This window comes from Schistocerca gregaria, chromosome 4 (assembly GCF_023897955.1).
Source record: "Schistocerca gregaria isolate iqSchGreg1 chromosome 4, iqSchGreg1.2, whole genome shotgun sequence".
Lineage (NCBI taxonomy): Eukaryota > Metazoa > Arthropoda > Insecta > Orthoptera > Acrididae > Schistocerca > Schistocerca gregaria.
The window spans coordinates 213,879,285-213,895,822 of record NC_064923.1 but is presented as its reverse complement, the minus strand read 5'-3'; the positions used below and the strand labels follow the sequence as shown (position 1 = coordinate 213,895,822).

General features: G+C 40.3%; 1 protein-coding gene across 2 annotated transcripts in view; it reads left to right on the top strand.

Annotated features, from left to right (window-relative positions):
- The window catches only part of LOC126266783 (synaptic vesicle glycoprotein 2C-like), a 329,005-nt gene that overhangs the window by 39,457 nt on the left and 273,010 nt on the right, over window positions 1-16,538 (top strand). For both annotated transcript variants that reach the window (XM_049971322.1, XM_049971321.1), the window contains exons 3-4: window positions 1,677-1,838; window positions 8,694-8,856. In XM_049971322.1, coding sequence (XP_049827279.1) covers window positions 1,677-1,838; window positions 8,694-8,856 — 325 coding nt within the window. The remainder of the gene's footprint in view (window positions 1-1,676; window positions 1,839-8,693; window positions 8,857-16,538) is intronic.

The window sequence follows — 16,538 nt, the reverse complement described above, 5'->3', positions numbered from 1 at the left end:
TGACGAGCCTAGAACCGCACGGCCACACCGGCCGGCTGTTGTGTATTCGTACATATATGTAAATGGTACTGTTTGTATGCGGAAACGTTACAATAGACAACTCCATAAATTTCTGGAAAATGTGAACCAGTGGCACACTAACATAAAGGTCAGCATGGAGTTGGGGGGCCCAGCATAAATTTCCTGGACAATAGCTTAGATATAAAACACAATAACCACAAATTTAAAATTTACTGAAAAGATTCCTTGACTGACACTTTCATCCCGGCTTCCTCCCATCATTCTACAACCGACAAATACGCACCTGATCCACCGTCTCCTTTCTATCCCTATGTCCCAAAAAGACTTTGACGAGGAACTATACACAATAAAAACAGTAGCCATAAATAATGAATTTTATCCCAGCAACGTTCATAAAATTTTAGTTAAAAAGATGAAGAAGCAAGCCAGGTACCTGCTATCGCCAATGAAAACAAGGACAAACAATAAAAGAAAAGGTGCAGATTTCCTTTTATAGCATTAGTAACATCTTGAAGACAGAGGGTTTCTCTGTGTTTTTCTATGTCTATCAGACAATAGGCAGTTTCTTGTTCAACGCAAAAGACAAACAACCAGCTATCAAAATAGTGGGGTTTATAAAATCACATGCCGTGAAGCTCAGTCTTGCTACAATGGACAGATGGGGAGGTCAATCTGTACCAGAACACCACAGAAGCTGGAGATTAAAGAAGCCTGATTCAGCCTTTGCAGAAAATTGCCTGAACAATAAGCACAAATAAACAATAGATGCACAAGCCCTACACACAGAGGATAAGGGGCCAAACACAACCAATTAGAAATTTTAGAAATTAAACATATGTGTATATCTCCACACATCTTAATAAACGAACAAACCCAATTCAATTATTCATCTCTTTTAGATGTGATCGCAAGCCAAGGATAGAAGCAAAAATTTGGGCCCCAGGCCATCGTAGTTAAAAATAAAAACCTGGCTGATGCATAACTTTAGTCCTGTCATTCTAGTAAAATTGATGAGTGTCTAATAATGTATGTAACATGTTAAAAATGATCATAGACATATTTGTACATTAAGCTATGGATCGATACCATAATATGTTGAGACGATTGTCTTTGCCTTGTCTGTACATAATGATCTTTGGGAATCAGTAATGTACTTGAAAAAGGGCTTATAACCGAAACCTAGGTTGTGTAATAACATTAATAATAAATTGTGAAACAAGGCTAAAAACAATGTTTGTTTAGTTAAACTACAATAAGTTAACGATCTGATGGTTAATGGAACATGCAGTTGCTCAGTACCACTTGCCTAAAGGAAACGTGATATTTATTGTACTGTTTAAACCTGCTCTCCCTAAATAGTTACTGGTCTAACGTGACCCATCAAAAAATTAGAGTTGTATTTAACTCATTTTAAAATGCGCTGCACGATGCCACTAACAGTTGCATGCAAGTCTTACAGGAGCAATAATAATTTGGCTACGACAGATCCGTAGCCAACGAGGAATGTAGGAATGTACGTCAAAAAAGAAAGTACAGAACAGGTTATTGCTGTCTGCGATCAAGAATAGCATTTATTACAGGTCCATGGAAAAATGAATTTTAGTTGCTGTTGATAGAGTTCATTCGCGTGCGTCTCGTGTGGGGGTGTGTTCCAGGCTTCGGTAAGTTCAACTACATGCTGCTGCTGGTGGCCTTCCCAGCAGCCATGGTCAGCGTCTTCGACACGACAACGATGGCGTACATTCTGCCAGTGGCGCAGTGCGACCTGGGCCTGACCAACCTAGACAAGGGTGGCCTCAATGCCATCACCTACGCCGGTGAGTATGACTCTGGTCTACCGAGCAATGTTACACGTCTCAGAAATGCCATACATGCAGCAGTACTTACGTACGTGCGTTCCTGTTCCAAATGGGAGGCTTTTGTTCCATTTATTCGCAAAAAAAGAAAATTAACCTTCCAAAGATTTAGATTAATTTACGACGAATTTTCAGATATCCTGTTAGCCAACTGCCAGTGATGTTTTGGGTGCCTTCAGGGTGAATCCGTGCGGAGGAACCAAAGGTACATATTTGTGAGGAGTCTTCAACAATCCTGACCAGATGATTTGTTAGGGTAAAGCAAACTAATTATTTTTTCTTTGTGACAGCATTAGATTATGCTCTGTCTCGTTCTTCATATGTCGAACATGATATGAAACATCGCGAGAGACTCACCTGCTATGAATCTTTACCTGCAATATTTCTATAAGATCTGTGCTATGGAGCACATTTGAAGTCGATGACTTCCGACTTGTGTTCTTTTTCCTTCTCCTTTTGCTGTGATCTTAGTGTGTAGATATTGTTGACAATATTTACGTTTATCAGTAGAGATAGTTGTAATGTGTGCGTGGCATGGACTGTTAAGGAAATTTTTTTGTCAGAAGCTTTATAGCTAAGCTACAAAATGGCTATGAGCGCTATGGGACTTCACTTCTAAGGTCATCAGTCCCCTAGAACTTAGAACTACTTAAACCTAACTAACCTAAGGACATCACACACATCCATGCCCGAGGCAGGATTCGAACCTGCGACCATAGCGGTCGCGCGGTTCCAGACTGTAGCGCCTAGAATCCCTCGCCCACCACGGCCGGCTATAGCTAAGTTATTACGATTAATTTTTTTGATGTGAATTTGTGTTGCTGAAAGTGGATAATAAAGATTTCATGTAAAGTATATTCATGTATTCAATATCGTATCATGAGCAAAGTGTTTGGGAATGAATGCAAAATGTGAATAGCACATTTAGTTGTAAGAATTTATCAGTGTTGAGCAGAACCATTGTTTATTAGTCCGTGTCAGCAATCGAAGGAAGGAACCAAATGCAGGAGAAAACTACACTGACGAAAAATAAAAGACAGAGAGGAGTATAAAGAGAGGCAGCATAGGTTTGGTAGTTATTTACTTGCTTAGAAACTGTGAATGTAGCATAATAAGAAATAAGCTGAAAAATCTGAAAAGGAGAAAAGAAGGAGAAAAACATCAAAGACGTTCAATAGCTCGAATCTGAAACTTTAAGATTGAATTTTAGGAGGTTGATCATTGGATAGAATGTGCGTCTTATGAAAGATATATTTCATTTGCAACTCTTTAACTCATACACATTTTTTTAAAAAATATTGTACCTTACATAGCACTAACAGTAACGTTCATCATGTTTGAAAATTATGACCTCTTTATGTACACGTTCAGTCTGTATGTCTTAATAATTTCCCTTCTGCTCTGAGCAACATCTCCTGTATAGTGCCACAAATGTCTTCATAAATTTGTTGTTTCATTTCACTGAGTGTACGTACAGACATTCCTTTTTTTTCAGTCATCTACTGACAGTCTTTATTCAATCTACCACGAATTCCTTTCTGGTACCGACATCTTCATTTTAGAATAACACCTGCAGTCTACGTCTCTGTCTTTCACACGGTTTTCACCCTCTAGCACCACTGAAGTTATATTACTTTATGTGTTAACTCGTATACTATCATCATGTACTTTCTTCAGTTCAGTGTTATTCTTATGATTCTTCTTCGTCGATTCTTCGGACAACTGCTTCGTCCCTTATCAGCAGAATGATGGATACACCCAGTATCAATGTTGACTAACAGATGTTCGGATACTTTTCATCACATAGCGTAGACTTCTCTAAATACAAAAGGGAAAGAATCATGAGACGCAAAATCAAATGATTCATAAATGCATGGTCTCATGCCGACATGATTTCTCAGACCTGCCTGCGTCAAGTGGTTTTACGCCCTCAGGCCATCAGCAGAATAGTCTTCAGACATTTTCAGTTAGTAAGCGACTGCTGTGTGGTTGCCGCCGTAAAAAAATTGCATTGGGAACTGACATAAATGGTTAACGGTCAATCAAAGCATCTAATAATACCATCAGTAGAAACGACCGTTTTGATTGAACCCAGTCTTCTCAGGGTTAAAGTGGCCGCGACAGAAACAAAACACCGTCTAAACAGTCCTTGAAGGCCCAACTGTACCAACGCGCGTCCATGTCATCAGATGTCAGCAGATGCGGATACAGAGGGACATGTGGTCAGCACGCCACTCTCCCTGCCGTTGTCAGTTTTAGTGACCGGTGCCGTTACTTCTTAATGGACGTAGCTCCTCAATTGGCCTCATAAAGGCTGAGCGCAGCCCACTTGCCAACAGCATTCGGTACACTCGGACGGTAACCTACCCACGTGCTAGCCAAGCCCGACAGCGCTTAACTTCGGTCATCTGACGAGAACGTGAGAGGAATATATTTCCTTATCGGCTGTTGGACTGAGCTGACGTCACAGCTGGTACCAAGGCTATATAAGGTCTACTAGAGCAATAACGTGGCCCTTAATACACAAAGCCCTTAACTGACTGAAACTGCTGTCTGCGGTATACATCATTCTATCATTACCCTAATCTGTGAATCCATCATCTGCTCCGTATTTAGGTATGCCAATGTTGCCTGGATCAGCGTTTCTCCTAAATTATACAAGTTCCTTGAAATACTGGAAATAAATGCTCTGTTTTGAGAGATAGACGATTCCACAGTAGCCTACCTGTCAGAACTCCCTTCCTACATCAACACATCCATTTCCCAAACCTTCTTCTCTTCTTCGAGCACCTCACGACCCTTATATGAAAACCCTGTCCCAGCACCCAATATCTTTCCCTCTTATTACCAGCCCATGCTCCGTCTACAATGTAAAATGAGTGTTGCTATTCTTACAAATATCGTGGCAACCGTTGCTATGCCACAGATCAGTTAACAGGATTGGAAAACACACTCCACAAACCAGTAACAATGTCTCACAAATGGGTTAAAGAGGTTTACTTTTCGTTAAGACTTCTTAAATAATGAGGTCTGCAACACTGCTTGTAATACAACAGAAAAAGATACTCACAAACTAAGTGCAAATAATCGTAGGTAAACTTCAAGCACATAGCAAATAAAATTTACAACTGTCTGTTCACTTCTAGGAGTTCACTAAATGACGTTCCCTATCTCAGTCAGCCCTGGACGATGGTCTGTAACCAAGTGCACAAGAGATGGTCGTCTGTCTTCCGAGTAGGCTTCTGTCCGTTGTCGTCCGGTCATTGGCGGATTGTATTCGGCGGGTAATTGGCCGACACGTAGTCGATATCTTCATACTCATCGCGCAAGTGGCGAGTCTCTATGATACTTGCACCAGCTCGCATCTTTGCGCCTGTGATGTTTCTGCCCTGGCTGTGCATTGTTTGGACTACATACACAACACCTCGACTCACATGCGAAATTCCTCTCTCTGCAACAATGCTCACGAAAGGAGTCACGCCTGATAACCCGACAACCACATTGACCAAACAGCATCCTATTTCGAGTCACAGAAACCAGTACTCTCCATTCCTTAGTCAATCCTCGTTCCGAAATCGAATTAGATGAATTTACGTAGTAACAAATTTCCAAAACGTAAATGAAGTCAGTTAATACTACGTTTAATGGCCTGATAAATTAACGTGAGTTATATGTTTGTGCAATACTGAAAACTTACTGTTTTAAAATTAACATGTTGCCCCATGTTTGTGGCTCACATCAAGGCTGCACAATCATATCGCTACAGTCATACAACTTAGTCCACGATTCCAATGATTCCTACTTGTTCATACTGTCTTTTACCGAGACATCATAACAGACCAAAATAATATTAATCACACTGAAAAAATAATTACTTTTTGGGAGATGAGAACATTACGTAATTTAGAGTGTTAAATAAAATATTGCTATATTATCAACTATGTTGAATGTAAAAGGAAATTACAAAATGTAGTTTAAGTAAATCTATATATTTCCGAAATTACTTCAGATATGACACTGAGGCTCGTGAAACAGTTACCTATGTTTATTTTGGAAGGTTCTATAAAATTTCATCTCACGGTCTGTGCTAATTCCCAGGTCGATGCGTAATTTAGTCGATCCGTAATGCATTCCCGTGAGACCAGGCCTACGAGAGCCAGCCAGCGCAGAACGACAGATGGTACACTTCCCACTGTGGGAACGCGATCGGCAGTACATCACGTCCAGAGCTTCCTAAGCCGCAACGCAAATCCCTAAGCCACTACACCGTCTTCTTTCTTCTCTACAGCAACAACGGGCTACATCATTTCGTTCTGACGCCTGCAACAATATGTAAATTTCATTGTTTGACATGCCAAGCAACCGCCAATACACAGAAAAGTTGAAACGTCTCTGTCGAGTCTTTTCATACATGTTTGCCTCATATGATTCAGTTACGTCTCATTTGATCCACTGCGTAATTGCGATTTTGCTTGTTAACCCTTCCAGAGAGACTGAGCAGTGAAACTGAAAGTAATTCATTATACATCCAACGTAAAATGGAAGCAAATGGTGTCGTACATTAGTATTTCAATGTATTGTTTTCTAATTGTAAGTTCTACGTGAAATCATGAGCCATATTTATCATGCTCCTCCGTTATGTTACCTTATCTGTGATTGAATGTGACTGAATGGGTGTTTTACGTATTTTTTCGGGCTTATTTTGTGGTGGAAGCTAGATGGTTGTCTGCTGAGAGTAGAAGATGAGTGCCTGTCGTTTGGCATGGTTCACAGGCTCACTAACTTAGAATTGCTTACCTGAGCAAAGAGGTACATCCGAGGTTCATCCTTTTTGTTCCGAGATTTGTGTATTTATCAGGTTGGTGGCGGAAACGATCCCTCTGGTCGCTTCCGTCTCAGCCAAGGGTTGCTAGGAGCTTTGTGCAGAGCAGGCACTGTTCTCCAGGCTATTGGTGAGTACGGTTCGCAGCTCCTAAGTAAAGCTTCTAGCACTAATGACAAAGTAGGAGGTAGTGTTAATCGCGATTTTCTATGTTAAATTCGTTGGAATATTTAAGTCGTTCAGCCTAACTGAAACCTTACGAATTTCTGCTCGGACTGTGGTACAATTGGTTAATAATAGATCATGATCGTGTTTAAAAATAGTTGCGGGGGAAATTGGCCTTGTTCCTTTGGTACATCGTCGTGTGGAGCATCCACTATTGAACATGATTAGGAACAGCTAGTGAACTTATATCTCGTGCAAATGTGAGACTAATTGTGTGTTTTGCGTGAGTGATTTTATTTTTTTCTATTTTTGTGGTTTCTTGGTGACAGTATATGCTTGTGTTCGTATTGTACTACGGGTTTGGTAAACCATGTACATTTCCGCTTCCTACTGGATACCGATAGATTTTTTCGGTGCTAATTTAATCTGTTTTGTGCGGGATAAATTCGTTGAAACATAGGATTTTCATGAATTAAGGCGAACTTTTGTAATAGTTTAATTCTTAACGGACCACGTGTACCTTGAATCATTGGAAGGCTTCTGCCATGGTGATTTAGTTTTCCGTTGTAGTGACAAATTCATTTTATAGTCGTTCCCTAAGAAAAGAAACGCGCCTTGTATTTGTGCTTTCCACTCAAATTATGCTTTGAAACCATAAATGTGTGACCCAATTCACCGCGTGCTGAACTGCGTCCTTCGTACGTGGGCGCACGGCTTCTCAATTCATGTACTTGTTGTTGTGGTCTTCAGTCCTGAGACTGGTTTGATGTAGCTCTCCATGCTACTGTATCCTGTGCAAGCTTCTTCATCTCCCAGTACCTACTGAAGCCTACATCCTTCTGAATCTGCTTAGTGTATTCATCTCTTGGTCTCCCTCTACGATTTTTTCACTCCACGCTGCCCTCTAATACTAAATTGGCGATCCCTCGATGTCTCAGAACATGTCCTACCAACCGATCCCTTCTTCTAGTCGAGTTATACCACAATCTCCTCTTCTCCCCAATTGTATTCAATACCTCCTCATTAGTTATGTGATCTACCCAGTACTTACGCTAACCAAATCTTGCAACGGAAATAAACCTCTTTGCAAATCAGTGCATGTTTGTAAAGGTGGTCGGTTATTCCTGTGATCTTTCTCTGTCGTGTGAATCTAGATTAAATGATTGCGAGGATGTTTCCAGTTTCCCCTTTCCTCACGTTTTCCATTAATCACAAAGTTAAATAGGACAATATAATTTCACTTATCGAAAATAGATTAATGTCGTTAATGTTTAGGCACCAGCTAAGTGTACCCATAGGATGTGCACGCAATTTAAAAATATTTATTAACGAATAAATATGCCGTAATGGATAATACTGTGTGTCCTGCTACTCCATTTGTTTCCATTGAATTCCAAATTTGAATTAATTCCAGTTCAGTCATTCTTGTATGTTAGGAAGGGCTCAGGCTGGTGGCGACCCTCTAAATTTTATTGTAAAAAAAAAGTCTTTTGATGGTAGCTTAACCGCAGATGTTTGACAAGTGTGGATGCAATTCGGTGCTTAATATGGTTCGATTCAGTCCAGTATCATCGATAAGGTTACGACGTGTAGCTTACACCTACAAACAGAAATAGCTCCCACTGGAGACCAGCGAACTAGCGGTTTTCATAAGTAGCTGACAAAGTAATTACGTAACTTATTTTTCTAGGTGACAATTAAAACTTTGGCTACCCTCGTGTAACTCCTTGACGTGACTGGAGGCCCGAAAAGATGTTATTCACATCCAGCGACATCTGAACATCTGGATGAGACAGTAGTTAAAATGCCTGTTTATGTTCCTGTTGCAGGCATGATCACTAGTGCGTTCATGTGGGGCGGCCTGTCAGACACTCTGGGCCGTCAGCGCCTGCTCAGGATCAGCCTGATAGTGGATGGTCTGCTGGCGCTCGCCTCGGCATTCGCTGTCCAGCTGTGGGCCATGTTCCTGCTACGGTACCTCGTCGGCTTCACGTAAGTGCCGCACAACGTCCTTACCTCTGGCTGCAGCTGAACGTCAAGTCAGCTACATCTACATCTACATCCATACTCCGCAAGCCAACTGACGGTGTGGGGCGGAGGGTACCTTGAGTACCTCTATCGGTTCTCCCTTCTATTCCAGTCTCGTATTGTTCGTGGAAAGAAGGATAGTCGGTATGATTCTGTGTGGGCTCTAATCTCCCTGATTTTATCCTCATGGTCTCTTCGCGAGATATACGTAGGAGAAAGCAATATACTGTTTGAATCCTTGGGGAAGGTATGTTCTCGAAAATTCGACAAAAGCCCGTACCGAGCTACTGAGCGTCTCTCCTGCAAAGTCTTCCACTGGAGTTTATCTGTCATCTCCGTAACGCTTTTGCGATTAATAAATGAAACCTGTAACGAAGAGCGCTGCTCTCCGTTGGATCTTCACTCTCTCTTCTATCAACCCTATCTGGTACGGATCCCACACTGCTGAACAGTATTCAAGCAGTGGGCGAACAAGCGTACTGTAGCCTACTTCCTTTGTTTTCGGATTGCATTTCCTTAGGATTCTTCCAATTAATCTCAGTCTGGCATCTGCTTTACCGACGATCAACTTTATATGATTATTCCATTTTAAATCACTCCTTATCCGTACTCCCAGTTAATTTATGGAATTAACTGCTTACAGTTGCTGACCTGCTATATTGTAGCTAAATGATAAGGGACCTATCTTTCTATGTATTCGCAGCACATTACACTTGTCTACATTGAGATTCAATTGCCATTCCGTGCACCATGCGTCAATTCGCTGCAGATTCTCCTGCATTTGAGTACAATTTTCCATTGTTACAACCTCTCGATATACCACAGCATCATCAGCAAAAAGCCTCAGTGAACTTCCGATGTCATCAACAAGGTTATTTATGTATAGTGTGAATAGCAACGGTCCTACGACACTCCCCTGCGGCACACCTGAAATCACTCTTAATTCGAGAGACTTCACTCAATTGAGAATTACATTCTGCGTTCTGTTATCTAGGAACTCTTAATCCAGTCACACACTTGGTCTGACAGTCCATATGCTCTTACTTTGTTCATTAAAAGACTGTGGGGATCCGTATTGAACGCCTTGCGGAAGTCAAGAAACACGGCATCTACCTGGGAACCCGTGTCTATGGCCCTCTGAGTCTCGTGGACGAATAGCGCGAGCTGGGTTTCACACTATCGTCTTTTTCGAAACCCATGCTGATTCCTACAGAGTAGATTTCTAGTCTCCAGAAAAGTCATTATACTCGAACATAATACATGATCAAAAATTCTACAACTGATAGACGTTAGAGATATATGTTGAAATACTGCCGAAATACGAATGTGGAGCTTCTGTCCTCTACTTCCATTTGTATTCGCGTGAAGTGGTGGGGAATGGAAGGAGGGAAAGTAAGTTGCGCTTACCTCATGCAGTGTGTAGCAGCCCTTCTTCTGCTTTCGCTTTTTCGTATAAAACGTGGAAGTTTGATTTTATTTTTTACACATTGATTGTCATTGAAGGGTTTTACTTTTATTTAATATTGTCCCGGCTAAGTATCAGTTTGATTTCTTTTAAAACGCAATGTTAAACGTGGGTCACTACACGTGTAGTCTTCCCAACTCTAAGAGAAAACAATCTTTAGTAGCTTTACAACCAATGTTTACAGACGACGGTACTTTAACCCTTCGTTCAATTGCTTTAGTTACGAATCACTAGTTTGTTCTTGACATAGATCACGTAACCTTAACGTTTATTAATCTAAGTTAAATTAATGATCAAGACTTGTATTATGTTTCAAATTAACAAAATCAGTTTATTGACAAGAATTATTAATAAATGGGTTCACTCATACGATCTCATTCAAAGAAGTTCTTTAATTACAGGTCTAAGTAGGATTCCAGCTAGCATCAGAGATGTTAGATAATCTCCTGTCACTTTCGGTAAATAAGTTATTTCTATTTAATATCCGCAAACTGTCATTAACTATGATCACTAGTCGCGTGAAGTTAAAATTTCCCACTATCACAATTCAAAGTCCGAATCCGGTTAAAATTTTCAATTCAGTAAAGCGTTTAAATATTCACACGAATTGACATTAAAACAAAAGAGATTTCTATTCAACTTCACGTTTATCTAATCTGATAAATGTCCAAATTAAAGTCTTGAATTGACAATCCTCAAAAACAATCTTGTCACGATCTGTTCATGATCCCCGTTTAATAATGTTCCAATTGTTGTTCTCTATGGCTGTACGTCCTAAATAACTTTCGAACTAGAACAGACTAGAGACTGGAGTATCGTAATTACAACGTATGGCTATTTATACTTTAATAAACACTATCTTTGGTGTCCCAGACCTACGTTCTATGACTATAATATTGATTTTCTTACGTATTGGAATAACTAATATTTTAATATTTTCTACTGTTTTTCCCCTTTCCCATGTTTCTAAAATTTATAATTAAATTAGCCTTTTCTCTTTTTGCTTCCTACACTAGATATTTCCCTCTATTTGTTTTTTATTTATTTCTCGTAATTACTACTTGTGGAGGGACTCGGGTCATTTTGTGAATTTAGATTTTAAGGACATGGGAGCTAATTTGGGAGTTATTTTTGTTTTTTCAACACCGAGAGGCGCTGTAGGTGTTACAAGTGCTACTGAACTACTGCTTCGCCATAGCACGGAACGACATCACTTCGTAACGACTACCAAGCACACGAGTAGTGTATTTAGATTTCCAGTATTGGCAGCGGTTGGATAGGAAACATACGTAAACCAAAGTCGACCGACTTATACAGAAAAGAAATCCACTACTGTACAGCTACACTATTGATGACTAACCGCTGGTAACAGCGTCTATTGTAAACTATCTAGGAGTAATTATCCAGAGCGTCATTGAGTGGAATGACCACATAAAACAAATAGTGGGAAAAGCAGAAGCTTGTTCGACTGATTCTTGAGTATTTTTCATCTCTCTGGGATCCCTACCAGGTAGGACTGATAGAAGAGTTAGAGAAGATCCAATGAAGAGCGGCGCGTTCCGTCAAGGGATCATTTAGCCGGCACGAGAGCGTTATGCAGTTACTCAACAAACACCATTGGCAGCTGCTATGAACGAGCCGTTGTGCATCACGGAGAGGTTTGCTATTGAAATTTCGAGAGAGCACTTTCCGGAAAGAGTCGTACAACATATTACTTCCCCCCCCCTCCGCATACGTCACGCGTAATGACCAAGAGGAGAAAATTCGAGAAATCAGAGCCAATACAGAGGCTTCCCGACAATCGTTCTTCCCAAGCACCATTCGCGAGTGGAATAGGGTCGGAGGGTTCAGTTAGTGGTGGGAAAAGGACCCTCCCCCACACATCACTAGGTGGCTTGCGGGGTATGGTGCAGATGTAGACACCAACTACAGCACATCAGAGAGCCTTCGGTGAGCACGTGAATAAATAGTACATCCCCGGCACGATACTGTATTGCCTGTGTGGGTGATAAGTACTAGGCAATGTTGCTTCGGACACAAGCGCACATGCGAAGGAGCAGGCGCTGCGGCGACTACAGCCGTTAGGAAATACGTGAAATGTATTCGCATTTGCGAGTATGGGCCACGATGAGCTTTATAATGGAATGACGACCGTGAAAATTTGTGCCGGAGCAGGATTCCAACCCGGATTTCCAGCTTATCGCGAAGGGGTTGCCACACCATTAGGCTATCCGAGCTCTCACCACAGCCTGACCAAACTTCCAAATATCGTCAGTCACCCATGTGCCTACGACCTGCACTCGTACATACAAAATGGCTCTGAGCACTATAGCACTTAACATCTATGGGCATCAGTCCCCTAGAACTTACAACTACTTAAACCTAACTAACCTAAGGACATCACACAACACCCAGCCATCACGAGGCAGAGAAAATCCCAGACCCCGCTCGTACATACGTTATGTGTATTCTCGTACAGAAGAGACATTTTATTTTTTAACTGAAAGTCACTTACTCGGTTTCGGCTGATAAATACGACGTTGCTGTGCCTGTGTTCTTGAGGACTTGCACGCATTTGAAAAAAAAAGTATTCCCTGTATGGGAATAAGAATAATGGGCGTACGAGTGCAGTTTGTGGACACGTGATTAACGACATATGGAAGTTAGAGTCTAGCGTGTAGCGTGATAGGATAGCCTATTGGTAAGGCGACCACACGTGATAAGCGGGAAATCAGAGTCCCGGTTCCGCATTACTTTTCATTCGCGTTCCATTACATAACTGACAGCCGTCCGTATTTAGAATTTCGAATACTAAGAGCAATCATTGTCTGCAGGGAGAGAGACTATTAAAACAAATTTTTTTGAAAACAGCCTCAAGTCTCGCTTTGTACATTTTATTTAGCTGTTACGCTTTTCAAATCCACAAGAGCGTCATCAAAATATACACTGTAAAATATATAAATTGAGATAATACGGCAAACTTGCTAGTTCGAAATGTCACTTTCACTTTCTGTCTTTGGAAACATCTCGCAATACGGTCTGTAATAGGAGCTTTTTATGTGAGTACATATTCTACTCACAGTATGGCCTTACGTTTAAAGCTGATGACAGATTTAAAGAGTGTCTTTAAAGATGGCTGACAGCTCTACACACTGCTGTGGCTGTAGTGTAGTACTTAAACTTACGTTTAAAGTGTGTTTAAAGCACAGTAGTAAATGATGACTTTGACAAGGCCAAAGATGAAACTGACTGTACAACGGTACTTGTAACAACGTCCATGGTATAATGTATCTAAAGATAAATTACAACTATAGAAAACGGAAGTTACATTTTAATCACCTCTTTTATGGGATTGTGTATAGCCATCTCATATCTGCGCATGTCTGCTTATCTTTTAAGCAACACAAGCACATCTGTAAAAATGAAAATACATTATAAAAATACTCATGTCTAAAAAATGCATTCAAAACTACCGTTTTTAAAAATATTTCTGTTTGGATGATACGGCAGATATTATATTTTGGTTTCTTATCTACAGCACTGCATTAAATAACGAGGAACCCAGGCAAATTAATTAACTTTGTGTGTTTAATTAATTTTGCGGGTTTTTCTTCTTTTCTACGAAAATTTCCAATTCTTCCAAAACATTTAACACAGGAGCTTTATCTGCGGTGTGCATAATTTTCATTCGGTCTTGTTTCTCACCTAATGTATGTTTGGTTGTTCTCAAATGTTCGTCCAGTGCTGTACAATTTGAATTTAAATTGCAATGTTCCTTATAACGTGTGTTAAACGCTCTTCCAGGTTGGTCAATGTATGTGCTCTGACAATTTTGGCAGTTCATTTTACACATTCCTGAATTACCATATTCGTCGTTCAGGACATTTTACTTGTGGCTTAGTGCGTGTCTAAGAGAAATGCTAGTTCGAAATGCCACTTTCAGTTTCTGCCTTTGAAACATCTCGCATTATGGTCTGTTATAGGAGCTTTTTATGTGGGTGTGGTATACCTTTTCTTATCTACTTGCTTGCCTATATTATTGTTTTGCTTTCGTTTAATGTTTTTATGTACAGTGTGGTACAGTTTCGTTATATCACGTTCCTGCTAGTGGTTCCTTAATGCTATCTTTTTGATTTTCTGTTGATCTGAAGTTCTATCTTCGTCTGTGAGTGGTAACTGCACCATTCTCTATGAAGGTGAACAGAAATATGCTTTTATATGCTGATTGGATGATTTGAATTATTCCAAATAATTATACCTGAGTATGTAGGCTTCCTGTGAACTTTAAAAATATGTCTCCCATTCCATATACTGATTGACAAGTCGAGAAAATCGTTGCTATTACTGTAACAGTTTTATGTTCAACTGTGAATTTAATTTTTGGATGCATTTGGTTGAGACTGTCTGTTACTTCATTTAAATCTTGCTTGGTTCCTTTGAACAGACCTATACTGTCGTCAACATACCGCTGATAATACGGTATTTTATGCTTTATATCGGAGAATTTATAAAAAATTCTAATTTCCAAACCATTAAGAAAAATTTCTGATAAGATTCTGGATAAACTATTACTCATCGGTAGACTGTCTCCCACGTGGTAAATTTTTCTATTAAAGGTAAATTACGTGAAGTCAAGAATAAATTCTGAACAGTCTAACAGCTATACAACTTCACCTGCTGCCATTTGACAAAAGTTTCACCATAAAAAATAGCATCCAGTTTGCCAACAATGTAGTGAATATGAATGTCCCATACGATGTTACTTTCGCTTCGTGGGATGATACTAATATGTCTACGAGCATACCACTTGAAAAATTAGAAATAATTAAACGTAATTTACTACAGCATAAGACTATGCCCATTGAATGATTTTACACATCCCAGTCTCACGAGGAATAATGGCGGAACTCTTGAGAGGAAACGTGAAGAAAAGGTTGCGTCAATTTAATGGTCGTGCTATAGTATTAGGTGGAGATTTCATCTTACCAGAATAGATTGGGAGAGGGATTAGAACTCGCACGGTTGCTTACTGTCAACCGTTCTCGCGCGAACCATTCGCGACTGGAACAGGAGAGTTGGTGGAAGAGGGGGGAGGGGCGGGGGGAGGGCGGAAATAACAGTGGTATACAAGGGACCCTTCACTGACCCTGCAACAACGTGGTATAGATGTAGAAGAAGCTGTAGATGCAGATGCTGAAACGCAGGATAATGCTTCAGTGGGAGGAACAGTCGGAGCAGTATGAAATGAAGTTTAATCATTAAGTTTCCAGTTGGCATGTGGACTTGTTCTCCGACTAGAGTGCTGTGCCTGTTGTGTGGCTGTAATTGTATGCCAGAATTTGCTTTATGGCAAGATAACGAGGGCTGAAACCGACGTAGTAGCTGATCCGTCCACTGTTTTAGTGGACGATGAAGCGAATGCGGTCCATGTTTGAAAACTATGTTCATCACCTGCGCTTCTATTCAGGTTAGTAGGTATATGATTTTAATTTATTTTTAGGGTAGGTGGCTCTTCGTAATTTTTGCCAGTGATCAGCCAGTCACAGTTCGACTGTAGACCGAGTTTTACGTATTTTGAGCTAATGTGTGGAAGAGTCAGCACAAGTGAGTGGGGATTAGGCAGAATGAACCAGGTCCCTGTTTCGAATTAGACTTTTAAGACACATGATTGGGTATTCTGCTACACTCATCTCTAATTACAGTAAAAGTGATTAGGTTCCCAGTGTTGAAGCCCTGTGCATGCAATCAGTCATCAAATTAAGCAATGATAAAAAATCTTTTCTTATCGGACGCTGTAGGCTCTGAGACCATAGTAAATGCGTGGAAAGGCTACCGGTAAATACGTAAGATACATTTAATTTTTGGTTGTTGTAGATTATATAACTTGATGCATTGGACTAGATGACTGCTACCAGAGCATTAAAGGAAGCTATCAGAAATACGGTGATGTTTAAAAAAGCAGGAGCAGATTTAAGCGCAAGGTTTGCACAGAAAAATTTGTGGAAAACGTATTCACTATTTCTCTTTTGCAAGAGGGACCAGAGAGTTGTCAAATTTGCTGACATAATTTTTCGTTCGTACGAATGAATAAATTTTTCAGAGCGACAGAAACTATCGGAAACAAATAATCGAACAGCGTGCATTAGTATTCTGCGCAGTATTCGGCAGACACCGTGACTCT